At 32.2% G+C, this 18848-nt stretch overlaps 2 protein-coding genes across 2 annotated transcripts in view; both read left to right on the top strand.

Annotated features, from left to right (window-relative positions):
* Positions 1-8516: 8516 nt before the first annotated feature.
* Positions 8517-12799, top strand: LOC102600913 (ras-related protein RABB1c). The gene is made up of 6 exons (XM_006366694.2): positions 8517-8885; positions 9953-10092; positions 10338-10420; positions 10929-11133; positions 11253-11321; positions 12560-12799. Exons 1-6 carry the CDS (start codon positions 8840-8842, stop codon positions 12650-12652), a joined length of 636 nt encoding a protein of 211 aa, XP_006366756.1. The 5' UTR covers positions 8517-8839; the 3' UTR covers positions 12653-12799.
* A 1572-nt stretch (positions 12800-14371) lies between these two features.
* LOC102577790 (ADP-glucose pyrophosphorylase small subunit) overlaps positions 14372-18848 on the top strand; it is a 5879-nt gene continuing 1402 nt past the window's right edge. The window contains 6 exon segments of the mRNA NM_001288195.1: positions 14372-14702; positions 15624-15920; positions 16209-16478; positions 16572-16751; positions 17151-17254; positions 17360-17471. Of these exon segments, the coding sequence (NP_001275124.1) occupies positions 14436-14702; positions 15624-15920; positions 16209-16478; positions 16572-16751; positions 17151-17254; positions 17360-17471 (1230 nt within the window). The 5' untranslated portion in view covers positions 14372-14435.

The raw sequence follows: 18848 nt of genomic DNA on the forward strand, positions 1-18848 counted from the left end.
TTAGCTCAAATTAGTTCAATTTTTATGGGAGTTATGATCAAATTGTTTCATTGCAAATATGTCCAGCTCAATTCATCCAACCTAAATTGGATTGAGTGATTCATTATTTTTATAAGCTAAAATGATTAATTAAACGTGTTAGATGTATCATTTCTTTATATCGCCTGGATTCTGATAGAAATGTTGTCATGTGATCAAGAGGTCACGAACACAAGCTTTGAAAACAGTTTTTGACAAAAATATATAAAATAAAACTATTTATAATAAATTTTTGTGATTAAGCCTTTCTCGAAATCTTGTTCATAACGAAAGCATTAATTCTTGTTCATAACGAAAGCATTAATACACCAAACTTTATACATTTGCCTATAAAAATATGTAAGTATAGGGAAACCACAACTAGTAGCTATTAGCACATTTAGGAGCCGTTTGGTTGCTGGTTAGAGTTATGCAGGTATTAGTTATGCATGGTTTATTTATGCAGGATTTAGTTATGCAGGGTTTAATAACTTCTTTGGGTGTTGGCTTGTTATGTTAAAAGTTAATAAACATTATATACTTCTTAAAAATAAATTATTTGTCCTATTGAGTTTGACAAATTTATGGACGGTCAACTGCAGCTAGAACCTTTTACATTGCAACCCAAGTCCACTAATTCCATGCTTTCACCGCTTCAAAAAACACAAAAGGTAAAAGATAAAGTAGAATTTCATATCAATTACTCAATGTGAAATTTTTTAGCAGTAACTAAGCTCAAGTAGATGCTATAGTTGAAATGACTGGAAACATATTGTTCTGTTGTACAATATCAAATTTTCTGGGAAGATGAACAATCACTCTGGATATTGAAATGTGTAGAGGAAATCTGAAAGTTGTCTAAAAAAAAGTGAAGTATATTTGATTGAGAGTGAATGGTAAAGTTGTCAATTTGTATTTTAATTCATGTATTAGTTATTCAGGTATAACTTATTCCATCTACTATCCTGCATAAAATAATACATAAATTGACTCATAACTTATTCATGTATTAGTTATGTAATTTTCTAATTTTTTAACCAGACATAATATTATGTTTGTTGAATTTTATACCTGACATAAAAATGCTACCAAACATAGTAAAACTTATACAACATTTTATACTTGAATAACTCATGTCCTATCCAGTAACCAAACGGGCCCTTAGTGAAACACTAGGTAGGGAGCCTAATAGTGCTGTATTTGGGCATTGGCATAAAATGAGTGCATGCATGAGTTGCATGGGGCGGCGGTTTACACGTTGTGTTGTGAGAAATTAGGAACAGATGAAAGAGAGTTTTGAGTCAAAGCTTTTAATTTTTGGTCCAATCTTACTGACACCACCTCGTGCATTCTTGAAATGTGTGTTCATTCAGGAATCACCTTCCAAACAAATTAAAGGACTATTTTCAACACTATATATCACCACATTTTTTTAATACGCGGAGTTAGGTGGGTTTTGTGGTTTGGAGTTCGGATGAATTCACTAATTTTTCTAAAGATTATGTATTTGTATTAGAAAATTAAATAAATATATATGTAATAATTTGTGAACTCTTAACTAAATTAATTTACAGTTCAGTGGTTAGGAAGGACGGTGAAAATGTTTTTTACACTATTGTTATGGGTTCGAACACCATTATCGACAAAAATTTCTCTTGCTTTGCAATATTCTTCTCTTTTGTTCTAAAACTTAGAACCCTCAAACTCTTAATATTGATTTCGCCATTATAGTTATATGAGTTATTTGTATAATAATAAGGATATATATGAGTTACTTTTATAAGAAAGGGTATATTAACTTTAAATGACAAAATTTAAAAGTATATCAGACCTTTTTTTTTCTTTCTATTAAGTATTGTATGAGATCAAAGACGAAAATGAAATCGATTAATAAGATTGGAGTCCTGATTTAGATCTCCTCAACATAAGAGTAGATGTTAACTTCGTAATAGAGAGGTTCAAAATTCAGTTTGAAATGTCAAGTTTAAATTTTAAATTTTAAATTCACTGATTATATATATTGAATATAATCTTATCCACTTGTTATCTTCTGAACTTAAAATTAGCTGTAAACTTTGTAGTAGATAGATTTAAAATAGTCTGAAGTTTCGAATTTAAATCTCAAACCTACTAATTATATTGAAATTTTAATCTTATCCACTTGTTTGTGCTACAGAGCAAAATGGAAAAACAAAAGGCAAAAATACATTGGAAAGAAAAGCTACTCGATCAGTTAGCTGCTAACTTTAATTCCATTATTCTTTGATATTTATACAATTCTATCTTTGGTCATTTTCACAATAAAATTAAAATTGTGTCATATTCTGTTCGACCACTTTTTACGTTTTATTCGTTCTACTTCTATCTCTTCTCAAATTATTGTTATAGCTAACTTATTACAACTCCTAATTGACACAACGACACATTTTTTTCTCAAATATCTGATGACATATCAGTCTTGTTTCTCTCATCTTTGTCTATCATAAATATCACTCTCACCTTAATATAACTTCGTTCCAAATTATACCGCTCCTATTATATATTCGTACATCTATCTGAACATCATTTATCTCTACTATATTACGTTCATGACTCGTCAGCATAGGAACACTACATATTCTTTGTATAAAAATCCTTAATACCACTAATTTAAAGGAATTAGAAAAAGGCATTATCTTTAGTACTCTTTAATGATCATTAAATTAGTCACCCACCATGCACATATTCACGAACAAGTTTTCACTTTATTCTAATTAATGATTATTGATGTTAATGCTGTTGATCAATGACACCATCAATTACAGTTTAAAAACAAATTAAATTAAAGTTACTTAATCCTAATAAAATAAATTGTTTTAGTAGTAATATTGGTCCCCTACCCTCCTTAGCCATCACCTTAACGAGGGGGCAAATTATAAAGTTTGAGGAGTCCAAGAAGAATATATTGCAAAATGTGCTTATCTTTTTTATATCTTTTTTACTTTAAAATTTCAAAACTACTTTTCCTCTTTTTATTCCCTTCTATTATAGTAGAGAAATTTGGAAACTAATATCAAAATAATTTGTCGTAATATATTTAGTAGCAATTGAGTTAAATGTTATTGTATTCATAATCGCTAAAGCCTTTAACGACATTTATATATAACGCGAATTATAAATAAACATATTGTTAAATGTTATTCTATTCATAATTACTAAAGCCTTTAACGACATTTTTATAGAACGCTGATTATAAATAAACATACTTATTTATTGCCGCTAAATAATTATCGTAAAATCTTTTATTTGTTGTGTTGTAAGTTTATATATTTATAATTTACACTACCAAAGAATTTAGTGGTAAATATCAAAATCGCAATATCAAAAGTTTGATTTCACGATATTATAGTATTCAATATCTATCGTACCATGTCCACTCCTGATGATCGTATATTAATATTAAATAAAAATAAAAGAGCAGTAGGGGATGGAGGGGGCCCTGGTTAAGTGTGGAAACAAAAAGATGAAAAAAAGAGATGTTAATAATTGTGTTTGCCTAATATGAGGAAGCAAAATTTTGCTTGGGATGCCAATTGAGTATTAAGTGACAAGTGATGTTTTTGTTCTTTTGATTAGTGAGAATATTATGGGATGTTTTGGACCACAAATTATATCCCATTTGGTCTAGCAAATGGCAACAATAGCTAATCAAGTTAATTAATCTTATTGATTAACATGGAGAAGAATATAACGTGGTGGATGCCAGATATATACTTAACTTTAAATCATTCAATGATTAAACATGAAGCTTCATTATTACTACAAAAAAATTTAATTCAATTTTAAACCTTCCTATCACAAAATGTATGCAACTATGTAAGTTTCCCCGCCCTATAATTAGTACATATATGCTACTAAATAGAACTTGTTTGGATAGGCTTATAACTTTTGACTATGTGGTGTTTGAATTATATATTTTTTTAAATAATTTGTAAGCTAAAAGCTAAAAGTCATAAGTTGGTCATATCAATTTTTTTAAAATTATTTTTATACTTTTTTTGCCTAAAAATAGATGTTTGAAAGCATTTCTGGTCATTCCTAAACTGTTGAAAACATAATTAAATAATAAAAGTATGCTCTTTCTAACAACTTAACTTTTTAGATGAGATGATTACACTCTTTAACATGGTATCAGAGCAGACATATGTCCTGATATCGAATCTATCGAATCGCACTGCCACCAAAAAAAATTAAAAATTAATTTCATGTGCTTGATCCAAGAAAGAATCAAACCCTTAATCACACACTTCAACACAGATAAAAAAGAATTTTAAAGCCAAAAGTTATTTAAAAATATCCAATCCAAACACCCTCTTATACGTCCTAATTTATGTAATTTTATGACAAAATTCATCAATATAAACAATATTTGATTATTCACGAATTATAAGTTTCTTTTAAAAAGAGATAATGGAAAAAATATATATCTAAATTATTAATTCTTTTACGAATTTTACCCTTTAATTATCACATTTTTAAATAAGTTTTTTTAGTTTGAAAGTAAAATATAAACCTTTTATTAAAATTTGACTTTAAGGCCGCCCCTGGTTTGACACAATTTTATTATAAATTTACGAACATAACGATTCGTTTTAATTTTAGAGATGATGAAGAGGATAGAGAGGAAAGGGGAAAGTTGCACGTGAAGTGAAGTGGTCAAAATGAACAGTGGGTGGGGGTCACACAAGTAGTAGGAATATGAGCATAATTATATAAGCTCAAGAGGCGTTTTTATTTACTTTTTATTATTCAAGAGCCAAACGCCACCCGTGCGCCACTTTCCAACTTTATTTCGTTTAAAGCTAAGATTTTTTTTAATATAAAGACTCATTTAGATTATTATTTTTACTTTCCTAATCCTTCCAATTGTCCCTTTCTCTTCTCTCTCTTTCTGTTTTCCATTGTTTCTTTATATGAAGTCAAACTTCTTGGATACTATTAAAAATATTATTTGGTTTAATTATTTCATAATTTGAAATTTACTGATCTGCTTTGATTCATGTGATCAATGTTGAAAAGTGATTTTTCTTATAGTTGTAAAAGAATGATTTTAGAAGAGGAATCATAAAGCAATAGGGTTATGAATTTGATTCATAGAATCGATTGTTGATGCGTCTAATAGGATAATTGCTGACAGTACACCCTTTTGGATATAGTCGTTTCATGTGGCCCTATGTGAACGAACGTGAGGTACTTTGTGTATCGAGTTGCTTAACTATTACAAGGAGATTTATGGAGCAGCGATAAAATTGTCTTCGTGTGATAAATATATCACGAGTTTAAGCGGTAGAAACAACTATTGATGCTTCCAGTGGGATAGACGACCTATAATAGGCATGACTCTTTCCTCTGTCCTACATGAACGCTGGTACTTTATACACTAAGTTGATTAATTATTAAAAGGAGATTTTTGGAGTAACAATAACATTTTCTTCAGGTGATCAATTGAATAGTGATTTCAGTCATAGAGTAAACTACTAATTCTTGTGTCAAGGTAGACTATCTATAATAACCTCTTAGGATGCAACTCTTCTCTTGGATAATTCATGAACATGAGATCTCTGTGCACCAGATTATCCTCTATTTAAAAAAAGATTATCTTAGTTGTTAAAAACATCTTCAGTTCAATATTGAAAAGAAGAAATATAAAATGCTTATTTTAAGAGACAACCACATACGAAAATCTTTTCAAAAAAGCTATTTTTCATAGACATAATTCAAGTTTAATACTATAAACATTTGCAATAAGTTGTTCATCCTTTTAATTTATTTCACACGAATCATATTTTATTTAATAAGTTTGTAACATGGCACAATTGTTTTTTTTTTTCAGTCACTTTTAAAGAATTTCATCAATAATTTTTTTTAAAAAAAATTCTTCTTGCTTTTTTGAGGTGTCCCTCGAAAAGAAAATACAAGAATAGAGTGACCCATCTCAATGAGCACTGCATTGGGGTGGGCTTCTATTTAATGGGTTAATGGACCAATATGAATGGGCTTGACCTTGTTAATGGGTCCCAAAATTCATAATTTCTTAGTTGCTTTCTCTTCTGGTTGCTGCTGTCATTGTGACTTCTTAACAGTTTTTTTGACTTTTCGTCGACATGATTTGTGGTGGAATGATTGAAGTTTTTTAAACTTTAATTAGAGCTTAAAGGTTTTGAGTTTGAGTTTTTTGGATATAGAAAAAATTCTACTGGGAACAGTACATCGAGAATGGGCCGTGTAATATACAATCTGAATATAATCAGAGAAGATATTAGACACCGAATAAAAAATCGAAAAAAAGAAGAGTCTTTCTCGAGGTATGAAACGTTGAAAGCATTTGCGGAAAGTTGCAACAACTTTTCCTTTTCTTTTTTTTTGAAACTATTGGATACTAACATGTTAGTAATAACTAGATTTTGCTTTTTTCTTTTTATTTATTTTAATGTTTTAAATAAATGTTATGTCATGCCAGCTTAAGCGCACCTGAACTTGAACAATTTAGGTACCGATAATTCCATTCACTAAAGTTAAGATAGATCATTAGATCTATAGAATCGCTTAATAATTTATTTATTTTTTGTCTCTACAGAAGTTTGAATACAATATCTTCATAATTTTACCTCACTCCATCGACTAGCTAGGCAGGGGTAGGGTATTACGTATTCGAACAAATCAAGTAACTTTGCTTAAACTCTATAATTGTTTTGGAAAGCTCATTAAATATGTATAAATACTTAATATTTAACCTAGCGACAAACGCTCAATGATGGAGCCAATTTTTTTTCACTAATTCATGAGATTGAAGAATTAAATAAAGTAAACCCATAAAGAATCTAATGAGATTCGACATCTACTATATACATAACAAAATAATAATATCAAACTTATATATACAAATTACAACGCAATTTTTCGACAATGAAATTTGATTGAATCTCCTTGCCTCACCCTAACTCCACAACTATATGAGCTATGAGTTTAATGATAAGTCTTAAATTCATAAACTTTAAATATTAGCTCCGCTTTCAAAACCACGTTATTTGATATCTAACATGTTCATAACTAGATATTTGCTCTCTCTTTTAAGGTGGAATTATTGGAATGGGGCAATTCTCATATTATAATACTCCTACTACTTATTTTTATCTATCTATATATCTATATATATAATATGTTTGAAATGATGATGATTTATTGCAAAAGTAGAGTCAATTTTGACAGATAATGTGCAGACTTGCACGATTTGAGAATCTTTAAACAATTCATACTTATTGTCTTCATTTTGGTTGGTGGCCCTATTTGCTTCGTTGTAAATCATAACTACCAGCAACTTTGATGAACATGTGTCACTTGGGAGTTATATTACATTTTTTCCCTTTACATATAAGTATCAAGCGAACGACAACCATATATTTAATGTATTTATATAAATAAGATTAATGTTTTGAAAAAAGCAATGTATACTCAGCCTTAACTAACAAAAGAACCTAGTGAAAGGTAGATTAATAAGGTTGAGGTGTACAAACCTCAACATTTAAAAGCTTAAATTGTTATTGTGAAATAAATTTAGATGATTTTTATTTCAAGTATGCGCATATCTTCTCGTGTACTAATATGATATTTCAAGTGTACAAACACATCTTCTCATGTCATGTAGCTTGATGCATAAAATTACACATTTTGTTCTTTAAATGAATCCTTTATATTTGTCTTTAAGCAATCAAATATATGCCTAGTGGGATATACGTTCCTTAGAAATTAAAGTCATGCCCGAAAATTTTTTGTGAGCTATTATGATATGAAACCTATACCCCTCAAAAAGTTATTTATTATAAGAGATAAAAATTATAGACCAACACAAAATTCGGGGAAAATGCAATTTTTTATTTATTTACACAATAAGCAGTAACTGGGCCTCTGGGTATAGAGCTAAGCCGCTAATGTAGCCAAAGTTGGGCCTTTTCCAGGAGAGTATGGCACAACAGGAATCCAACGTCAGTATAAAAAATAGTTGAACTCCAATTTCTCTAAACTTATGCCGAATAAATTTTTGAAAACTCTAACTCATAGAATTAAAATTTTAGTAGAGTAGTATGATATAATTTTAACACCATAAATAATATGTGAAATTCTTCATTCTCACCATTACGCCACGTAGAAATTGTTATTTGTGAATTTTACCCTATGTTATTATCGATCTATTTGAGCATTTGCTATTTAAGTCCAATATGAAAGTACAATGACTTTCTTAAACTTTATCTTTTATGTAATATTGTTCAATCTCATGATCAAAATAATATCTAAATGTTTTGTCCCAAAATAGTTTAACAAGCTAAAAATAATTGTGGTATTAAGTATTGATATCTAATAGTAATAGTAATCGCGATAATAATGGTCTAACAAATTTTTGAATTGATTTGATTGATATACTCAGATACTTATTTATTTCTACGGGTTGAGATCCGATTACCCGACCCGTTTAACAGCTTTGCTGGAGTCGTGCCTTCTCTTCGAAGGAAAAAAATCCTTCCACACGCCAAAATTGGCAAAGTAGTTCAATAATTTACGTATATTCAAACGCCTTTGCGCCTCTGTAAATTCTCCCGTCGTTTCTTCTTTCTCTCTCCGCATCACCGACAGAGAAGAAGAAGAAGAAGGATATACCGATACAGCAATTATTAGGGATTTGTATATTATTTTTTCAGGTAAAATATACATTCACAACTATTGTTTTCTCCAGCTCAGACGATATTCATTCAGCCATTACTCTTTCTCCGGAATTTGCTTCTCAAACATGTCTTACGCCTATCTCTTCAAGTATATCATCATCGGCGATACCGGTATATTTTTTTCCTGATTTTTCGGGTTTTTTGTGTGTAATTTTATTGTTCAACACCTGATTGGATCTGATCAATAGGTTTCTGGTGAATTTGAATTGAACTTAGTTTGGCTTTTCATGAATTTTGATTATCTCGATCTGGAATAAGGATTTCAATATATGGCAATTCATTTATGCTGCTATGGAAATGTTAAATGTGGTTGTGATGTTTTTATGCGCTGCTGGAATTTGAATGTTATGGTTTTTTTGTTGTATCACTTGCTTTTTTCATATATAAATTGATGTTGATCATCTACTCATGATGAATGGCTCGTCTTAAAATGAAGGATTTTATCAGCCGAAGCCATTTGATCTAAGGTCATTTGAAGAGTTTTAGCAATGTGAATGTATTTTATCTATCTAAGGCTAGTAATGGAATTCTTCATTGGTGGCGTAGTTTGCAAAATCTTAACAAGTAAAACAGTTAGTCTTCTGTACCATTGATATAGACTTAGTTGTGCGGACTCTTCACTTTTGATGCCGCACCCGTCTCGGATTCTCCAAAAATACACTATTTTTGGCGAATCCGACACGCACCCGTTGACATTTTTGAAGAGTCCAAGCAACATAGGATATAGAGGATGAATTTTGAATGGCTGAGAGTTGGAAATTGTGGTCTAGCTTAGGCTTTCGTGTAGGCAAACTTATTGCTTTTAGAGATAAATTACATGCAGCTTATGGTAAAGATGATCATTTAAGGGTGTTTTCAGCATTTCAGTTTAAGAAACTGCAGTGTGTTTAGATATTGCCTTTAGGACTAATTAGGATCACCAGTATTTCGTGTAATGATAATTTAACCTCTTGGTAGTATGCATAATGGTGACCATACTAAGTGATTCTTCATGATTTGCCATGTTTTTGTTTGTGTTTATCTATGTACATGCAACTCCTTGTTTTTTATGTGCTGATAGCAGTGCACTTTCTCTTGGCATCTCTTTCATTTCCATTAGATTCTATTGGTTAATTATGTTAAATTGAAAAAGCCTTGTATAACACATCGTTGATAGTGTTATTAATTATGTTATGCAGGAGTTGGAAAATCATGTCTTCTTTTGCAATTTACTGACAAACGATTTCAACCGGTCCATGATTTGACCATCGGGGTTGAATTTGGGGCTAGAATGATCACAATAGACAACAAGCCCATAAAACTACAGATCTGGGACACAGTTAGTGAAACATCTTTTCCTTCTTTCTCTGTTGATTTAATTATCTTTCATGCCTAAAAATGCTAAGATTAATCAACAGTTCAGCTAGTTGTTGTGGTTACTACTTAATAGAAACTTTGGATTATCTATCCATATGTCCAAAATTCTGTTGTTGATGGTAGAATCGTTCTTATGGTGTTCTCTTTATTCTGTCATGGTTGTGTGAATGACTAAAAGCATGATCTAACGAGTGTTCTCCATTACAGGCTGGTCAAGAATCATTCAGATCTATCACAAGGTCATACTACAGAGGTGCTGCTGGGGCACTACTTGTTTATGATATTACAAGGTATTCTCTGCAGTGTCTTTGGCCTTTCCATACCTGTAGGAAACTTGAGGTTACATGTCTCATGATATAAATGAATGTATTTCTTGAACTGTCCTTTTATCATTAATGTTCCAGAAATTTTCTTCTACATGTTCTTGTTACCCCAGGATGCATTCAAAGTGCAAAGTTCACAGTACTGTAAATAATATGTTAGTCATTTTTCAGTTTTTTGTTAATTTTCTTACAGAACATTTTTGATGTTTATCTAATGAACGATGAATATTCCGTTATTACTTTTAGCCTTTCTAATGATGTCCCAGTCAGAGGGCTAACATGTCTTTGTCTATGAGAGCATCAGAACAAGTCTGTAAAGCTAACTATAAGGACTGGGTTATTTTTTTCTTATTCTTTTTGTCTTCAACTGAAGGAAACTTACTATTAAACCAAGGTGTATTTATCAAGAAATTATGGATGTCTGGTCTATTTGATGTAGTGATGATTTTGTTTTCCCCATGCCAAAACATTTTAGGAGGGAAACATTTAATCACCTAGCTAGTTGGCTAGAAGATGCAAGGCAGCATGCAAATGCAAACATGACCATAATGCTGATAGGAAACAAGTGTGATCTGGCTCACAGAAGGGCTGTAAGCACCGAGGAAGGCGAGCAATTTGCCAAGGAAAATGGGTTGATATTTATGGAGGCCTCTGCCAAAACAGCTCAGAATGTTGAAGAGGTGAGGGATTCTTTCATCCGCTACTTTCCTGACCTTTAATATCTATCCATGGACATCTTTCTATAACTAAACTTATAAATTGGTTATTTATCTGATTTCTTGTTTCCGCTGCTTTTCAGGCTTTTATCAGAACAGCCTCAACAATTTATAAGAAAATACAGGATGGAGTGTTTGATGTATCGAACGAGGTATGTCATGCCCTGACCATTTATAAATATCTGTATAGTCTTCTAGTGTGGCTAATTTTTGTGGACATCCGTTAATATGAAAATGGCAACTGTCTAAGAAAGACCTAATTGGCATCTCATGAAGTAAAGAGTTATGAAGAAATTTTTTTGCTTGTTCTAAACCTGTTTTAATTTTGTTTTCTTGTTTGAAGAATTAAATGAAAAAGTCAGAGAATATCCTCTCCTTTGAAAACATATATGCGTTTGGATACCTTTGGAATTTTTTCCCCCAAAAGAATACTTGTTTGTATCTTGTAATAATTGCAGTTTTTTGATGTTTTGTGTGTGATTTATTAGTGGAGAACTTTTCTTTTGAATTTGCTAAAACCACTTCTTGAAATATGATTTTTTAAAGGAAGTCTTTTGACCAATACTTCTTGAAAACAAAACTTAAACACTTACTTTGAAAAATTTTCTGCAAGATAATTATAAATTATCTGCAAACAAATGTCACCTAAGGAGTTTCATCCCCTATATAGTCTGGTCACTTGACCAAAGATCAACATCCTGCATGAGAAAAAAGACCATCTGGAGAAAGCATTGTCAGGTTCATGTCTTGTGTAGTTGCAAATGTCTAGCTAGCTGTGTTATTTGCAGATAAATGCTGTTATAGCTTCTGAGATGCTAGTTTCCGTGATGTTTAGTCTTGCAAAATGTAACATCCAAATTGGAGTAGCTGTTTTAGCAGCTCCTAATTGGATCAGTCTTTTCATTCTCTGTTATGAGAAGTTGGGATCTTTAATTCATCTAAAAGCCAATTTAGTGGGTGAATTTGGTGTCCTTTTGAGAGCTAGATACCTACAACTCAAGGATATGGAACATGCTATCTGAGAATAGAAAGGCAAAGTTAATTTGGAGGAAGTTAAGTAGATATCATTTCAACCATCCTAAGAAACACCGGTCCATCAATCTGCATTCTGCTGACTTATGAGTTCATATGACAATCTTGAGGACCAATAGTTGGGCATATTGTTTGCAGAGTTCCTTCTTTAGTGGACTATCATTTCGAGTAGTGGTAATAATATTGATGAGTGTCCTAATTATTGTTTTGAAAACCAAGAAAACAGAAACTTACGCCGCAAATATTTCAGTAAATACTTGTAAATCTCAGTGATAATTGATTTCCAACATGTATAAGTATCACTTACCTTAATAATAGATGGTTTCCGAAACTAACGCTTTCCTTTTTTCTTTTGCAGTCGTATGGAATAAAAGTTGGATATGGAGGCATTCCCGGACCTTCAGGTGGAAGAGACGGAGCTGCTTCACAAGGAGGGGGTTGTTGTACTTGAAAATGGACATTTATTGTTCGTAAACCTATCATGTTCCTATGGTTGTTTATTTGTAGTTTGGTATTCTTAATATCGAGTGTTCTTTAGTTTTTTCCTTTTAATGAAAGGATATTATATGTGCAAAAATAAGTAAATTCGGTTCATAAAGACATTTTTTTTCTCTGTGGATTTTTTGTTTATTGAGTTGTCAAATGTGAATTTATTTCATAGCATGTGAGCTTCCTCTCCTTTTTCATGTGCCCTTGGGCCTTGCCTGTTTCTTGCACCGCAGTGTGCCATGGCAGTCGGCAGATGGACATAAATGGCACACCGCTCGGCTATTGGAAAGAGTATGGTGAGTTTCATTGATAAGTATTTACTCGTATTCGGCGTTTACATCAAGTTAATAGAAGTAAAAATTAGGCAAATGACATAGTATAAGAAAGAAATTACTTCCTTTCCCTACTCTTTCATTAATTACCAAAAATTCCTTTTTTAGTGTTTTTCGGATACATAATATAGCAGTGTGGATACTTAATATAGCAGCGCGGATACTTTAATTAATAACGGGCGGATACTTATACTAATAAAGTATCCGGTTAAGTTGAAGGGGGAAAATAAGGGATTTTTATATTTTAGTAAAAGAGTAGGGAAATATTGAGAATAGATAAAGAAGTGTTGTGTATTTAAGTAATTTTTCCTTAATAGAAAGTTATGTTTGTTCAAACACATATGATATTATACATCCATTAGTTAAGTATAAATGCCAACTTTTTACTTCAATCGCCGAATAAATTTATTTACGTCCAATATTTAGTTGTGTGTCAAACATATCATGCATTATTTGATTAAGAATAAATAAACGATGTGTAATTTGAAAACCAATTAGAAAAGAAGTATGACGGGATTGATGTTCTGTGAAATCACTGGCAAATTGAACGGACGATGAAATTTGATCGTCTATTTAAACATAGCAACATGGCTTTAGTCATCATCATTATGTTATAATTATTTTCTTGAAACTTGATACACCAACTCTCATTGGGAAAGTGACAGCATAGTATAAACTATAATATCAATTCTGGCAATTTCGAATTATTCCAAATCTCTTTTGTCATTTCATTTCATCCCCTATGTCTGCAAGTACCAATTATTTAAATACAAAAAATCTTGATTAAACAATTCATTTTCTCACTAATAATCACATTTAATAATGAACGGTTCATACACGTCCGTCACCTTTTTTTCATTTTCTCTCAAGCGCATGTGATCATATCTAACTCTTGTGCAAACAAGTGAAATGACGTCCATTAATAAATAATCTTTTGAATACTCTGTTCATTTTAATTTATTTGATTTGCTAAGGATTTTTTTTTTTTTTTGAATTTTTACAATTTTAAATTAAAAATAAGTTAAATATATCAAAATATCTTTTAATCTTGTTTTTGAAAAGATAACGTAGCTCAAACAAATTAAAATTGAGTAACTGTTTTTCGAAAAATAATGATTCTAATAGTACATTATTAGATATTTTTTTTAAGCTAAAGTACAAAAGTCATATTTCAATCCCCAAAATAGCCTCAATCACAAGTAATGCTTAAATCCCCAAAATACCCTCAATCACAAGAAGTGTGTACCAATCATACCTATGGTCCTCTCGTAAATTCCAACAAAATCAAGTCTATAAAGTTACCCTTGATATCAGTATTATAAAACCAAAAATCTCAGCTGTAATTCAAGTGCAATCACACTCTACCACACACTCTCTAGTAGAGAGATCAGTTGATAACAAGCTTTGTTAACAATGGCGGCTTCCATTGGAGCCTTAAAATCTTCACCTTCTTCTAACAATTGCATCAATGAGAGAAGAAATGATTCTACACGTGCAGTATCCAGCAGAAATCTCTCATTTTCGTCTTCTCATCTCGCCGGAGACAAGTTGATGCCTATATCGTCCTTACGTTCCCAAGGAGTCCGATTCAATGTGAGAAGAAGTTCATTGATTGTGTCGCCTAAGGCTGTTTCTGATTCGCAGAATTCACAGACATGTCTAGACCCAGATGCTAGCCGGGTAAGCAAATTTCGCTTAATTTTATTACAAAATTGAAAATTTGTATTATGAATTAGTATATAAATCATTAGGTATGGTGTTAGTGTGAAAAGTGTAGATTTTTTTGGTAATTTTTTTCTCCGATTGATTGCTTAATTGAGGTGATTATCGGATTGTGGCGGTTTGGAGAAGTAGATCCTCTTGTAAAAAAAATGGAGTGGATGGATTGCTTCAGTATGAAGTATTTCGACTGGGTAGTTCTAGATCCGAGATCCCCTCAACTATTTCCCCCTCTTTCCGATACATAATCACGTGCCTATTTAAAAATGTGCTAGGATTACTTCATTTTGTTTAATATTTCACAAAATTCTTTGCTAACATTCTTCAAAGATTCATTATGCACATGATAGTCATTATTGATGATATTCTGACTTGGAAAAGTTGTTAAAACTAGTATTATATTCTGGAAAATGTAGTCATTGGATCTGACTATCTGAGCATGAGCAAAACGTTGCCGCACCTGTGGCGGATCCTCCAAAAATGCGCTACTTTTGGAGTATCTGACACACACCCAAAGACAACTTTAAAGGGTCCAAATAACGTTTTCAGGCATAGTTAGTAGTGTGTGTCTCACCTTCTAATCCTTAGACTGAACACTTTTAATTTGTTATTAGTAATAATGGGCAGATTGCCATTTCAATATGTCAACTTTTTTATATTTTCATAAAAAAGTATATCAATCTAGTTATATTGTGGGTGAATAGTATTAAGTTAATTGTTTTCACAAAGCCTTATCTGGTAATAGCTTGACAATGATTCACGTGTTCTTAGAAGTAAAGTATTATGGTAATTTGTTTTTTTGATACGGAGTCTTTAAGAAGCTGAATTTCTATAAGTAAATATGGTGATCTGAACTTGAATTGTTAATGCAATTTGGTGTAGAGTGTTTTGGGAATTATTCTTGGAGGTGGAGCTGGGACCCGACTTTATCCTCTAACTAAAAAAAGAGCAAAGCCAGCTGTTCCACTTGGAGCAAATTATCGTCTGATTGACATTCCTGTAAGCAACTGCTTGAACAGTAACATATCCAAGATCTATGTTCTCACACAATTCAACTCTGCCTCTCTGAATCGCCACCTTTCACGAGCATATGCTAGCAACATGGGAGGATACAAAAACGAGGGCTTTGTGGAAGTTCTTGCTGCTCAACAAAGTCCAGAGAACCCCGATTGGTTCCAGGTAACTCATCATTCCTGCTGCATAGAATTCACTTAAAACTACTGTTATTGCTATTAATTACCGGGATACAGATGTCAACTCAATTACTATGAAGCATACAATTAGCACTTAAACTACCTATATCTTTGTAAGCTTCTGAAAAGCTGTTTAGAAATGCATTATTTGAGATGTAACTCGGGTGTCATTCGTGCATGACACCTTGAATTAAACTTCTATTTACGTTTTACTGTTGCTCTGAACTAGTTTACTTCACAAACTGGCATAACAAGTGCTGATGCTTGTCTGTAGGGCACGGCTGATGCTGTCAGACAATATCTGTGGTTGTTTGAGGAGCATACTGTTCTTGAATACCTTATACTTGCTGGAGATCATCTGTATCGAATGGATTATGAAAAGTTTATTCAAGCCCACAGAGAAACAGATGCTGATATTACCGTTGCCGCACTGCCAATGGACGAGAAGCGTGCCACTGCATTCGGTCTCATGAAGATTGACGAAGAAGGACGCATTATTGAATTTGCAGAGAAACCGCAAGGAGAGCAATTGCAAGCAATGAAAGTAAGACTATCATAGTCCTAATGCTTTTCAATTCAGAACTACTCAAGAAAGAATTTATTAGCATGTGTTAATTCTTGTTTTGATGTATTTCAGGTGGATACTACCATTTTAGGTCTTGATGACAAGAGAGCTAAAGAAATGCCTTTCATTGCCAGTATGGGTATATATGTCATTAGCAAAGACGTGATGTTAAACCTACTTCGTGACAAGTTCCCTGGGGCCAATGATTTTGGTAGTGAAGTTATTCCTGGTGCAACTTCACTTGGGATGAGAGTATGTACTTCCTCTAGAACTTACACTTTGTGTTACTTTTACTTATCAAGAAAATTGGAATATGAAATATACACTTTTTGCTGTGTTCAATGCATAAAACATTGCATCTTTTGTCCTTTACTCTAGAGAAAATGGGCCTTTTTGTCTCAACTTCTTGAACTCTCTTCCAAATATGGTAATGGTTATGAAAATGAGCTCTCTTTGCTCTTCTGCTTTCGTGTGTTGCCCCTCTCAAGTTTTTCTCTATTTTTGTTCTTTTCTCTTTGTTGAATCTCTTGTTCTGGTCATCATAAATGTGGAAACTCAAAAAAGAATGATGCATCGTGCTCAATTTCTTTTTAAGATAGTGGTCACTTGGTTAGTGTTGTTTCTAGAAATCTTATGTAATTGTGTTCTCAGGTGCAAGCTTATTTATATGATGGGTACTGGGAAGATATTGGTACCATTGAAGCTTTCTACAATGCCAATTTGGGCATTACAAAAAAGCCGGTGCCAGATTTTAGGTAATTCTGCTGATCTCAAGGAGATCGTTCTCTGTAGTTATCATGCTTTGTTATCCACTCACTTTGATTAAGCACTAATATGGCTGTCTTCAATATTTACTGAAGCTTTTACGACCGATCAGCCCCAATCTACACCCAACCTCGATATCTACCACCATCAAAAATGCTTGATGCTGATGTCACAGATAGTGTCATTGGTGAAGGTTGTGTGATCAAGGTAACTACTTATTGTTTCAAGGCCCCAATATTTCTAAGTTGCAGTAGCAAACATGTGAGGCATATCTTTGACATGTTCAATATTTTCCGTGACCTCATTCATAATCCACGTTCTTTTCAATTGAAGTCCACTTGCATAGAATACAAAATAAAGTTTAGACTACTGCTTTTTCAAAAACAAAAAAGAAGATAAAGTTAAGTATACTGAACTCTCTTCTCTCTGAGGCGTGCTTGCATTTTCTTCTCAGTTTAATTTTCCATCATGGTTGGAGAGGGAAAAATATTGTTTATGTTATGGATCTTGACTTATTTTTTTTCTTTTACCTGAAAAGATAAAGTTAAATATACTGAACTCTCTTCTCTCTGAGGCATGCATGTATTTTCTTCTCAGTTTAATTTTCTGTCATGGTTGGAGAGGGAAAAATATTGTTGATGTTATCGATCTTGACTTATTTTTTTTCTTTTACCTGAAAATTTGAGATTTTGATACTGAGATTGCACTCCCTCTATTTTAATTTAATTGTCTTAGTTTCATGCAGTATGAAGAATATGAGTGAAAGTAAATAATTATATATTATAAAGAAAATTGGTCCGAAATATAACATCTAAAGTTAGCTCTTTGATAAAGTTGAGGCACACAAAATTTAAAACTCACTTACGAATATCGGAGAATTGAAGTGGAGCCTTGGAGCAACGTTAAAGTTGTCTCTGTGTACCTAGAGGGTAACAGGTTTGAGATGTGGAATCAACCTCTAATGCTTTGGGTAGGTTGTCTACATTATACCCCTGGGTTTGGACCTTTTCTGGACCCTAAGTGAATGCGAGATGCTTTTCACCAATTTTTTCCTTTTCATTTTTCATCATACTGTGCTCCAGAAAATGCAGAAAAATAGTATACTATTACATACTCCCTCCGTCCCTATTTACTTGTCCATATTTCCTTTTTTGGTTGTCCCTATTTAGTTGTCCATTTTGACAAATCAAGAAAGGACAACAAATTTTTTCCTATTATACCCTTATTTACACTTCTTGAAAATTGTAAAAGTGTATGTTGTTTCCCTCCAATTTATTTCACTTGAATTCAAATAAGTGGTTGTAATTTTGAAGTGAAAAGTTGTCATAAGGGTAAAATTGTAACTTCACTGTGCTAATCATTGTTGCCTTAATCTGTGTGCCATTTCTAAAGTGGACAACTAAAAAGGGACGGAGGGAGTATATATCTAAGACAAATCCTACAGTGTCACGTAGTTCTAGGGCTTAGGAATTGCTACTAAAGGTCCACTAACGCTAAATGAAAACCTTCATTCCAAAATTCCACTCAGTGCTAAGTATACTCCCAATGAAAACATGCATAAATATGGAAATAGTAATAATCTAA

This window comes from Solanum tuberosum, unplaced genomic scaffold (assembly GCF_000226075.1).
Source record: "Solanum tuberosum cultivar DM 1-3 516 R44 unplaced genomic scaffold, SolTub_3.0 scf00666, whole genome shotgun sequence".
In the NCBI taxonomy this organism is placed as follows: Eukaryota; Viridiplantae; Streptophyta; class Magnoliopsida; order Solanales; family Solanaceae; genus Solanum; species Solanum tuberosum.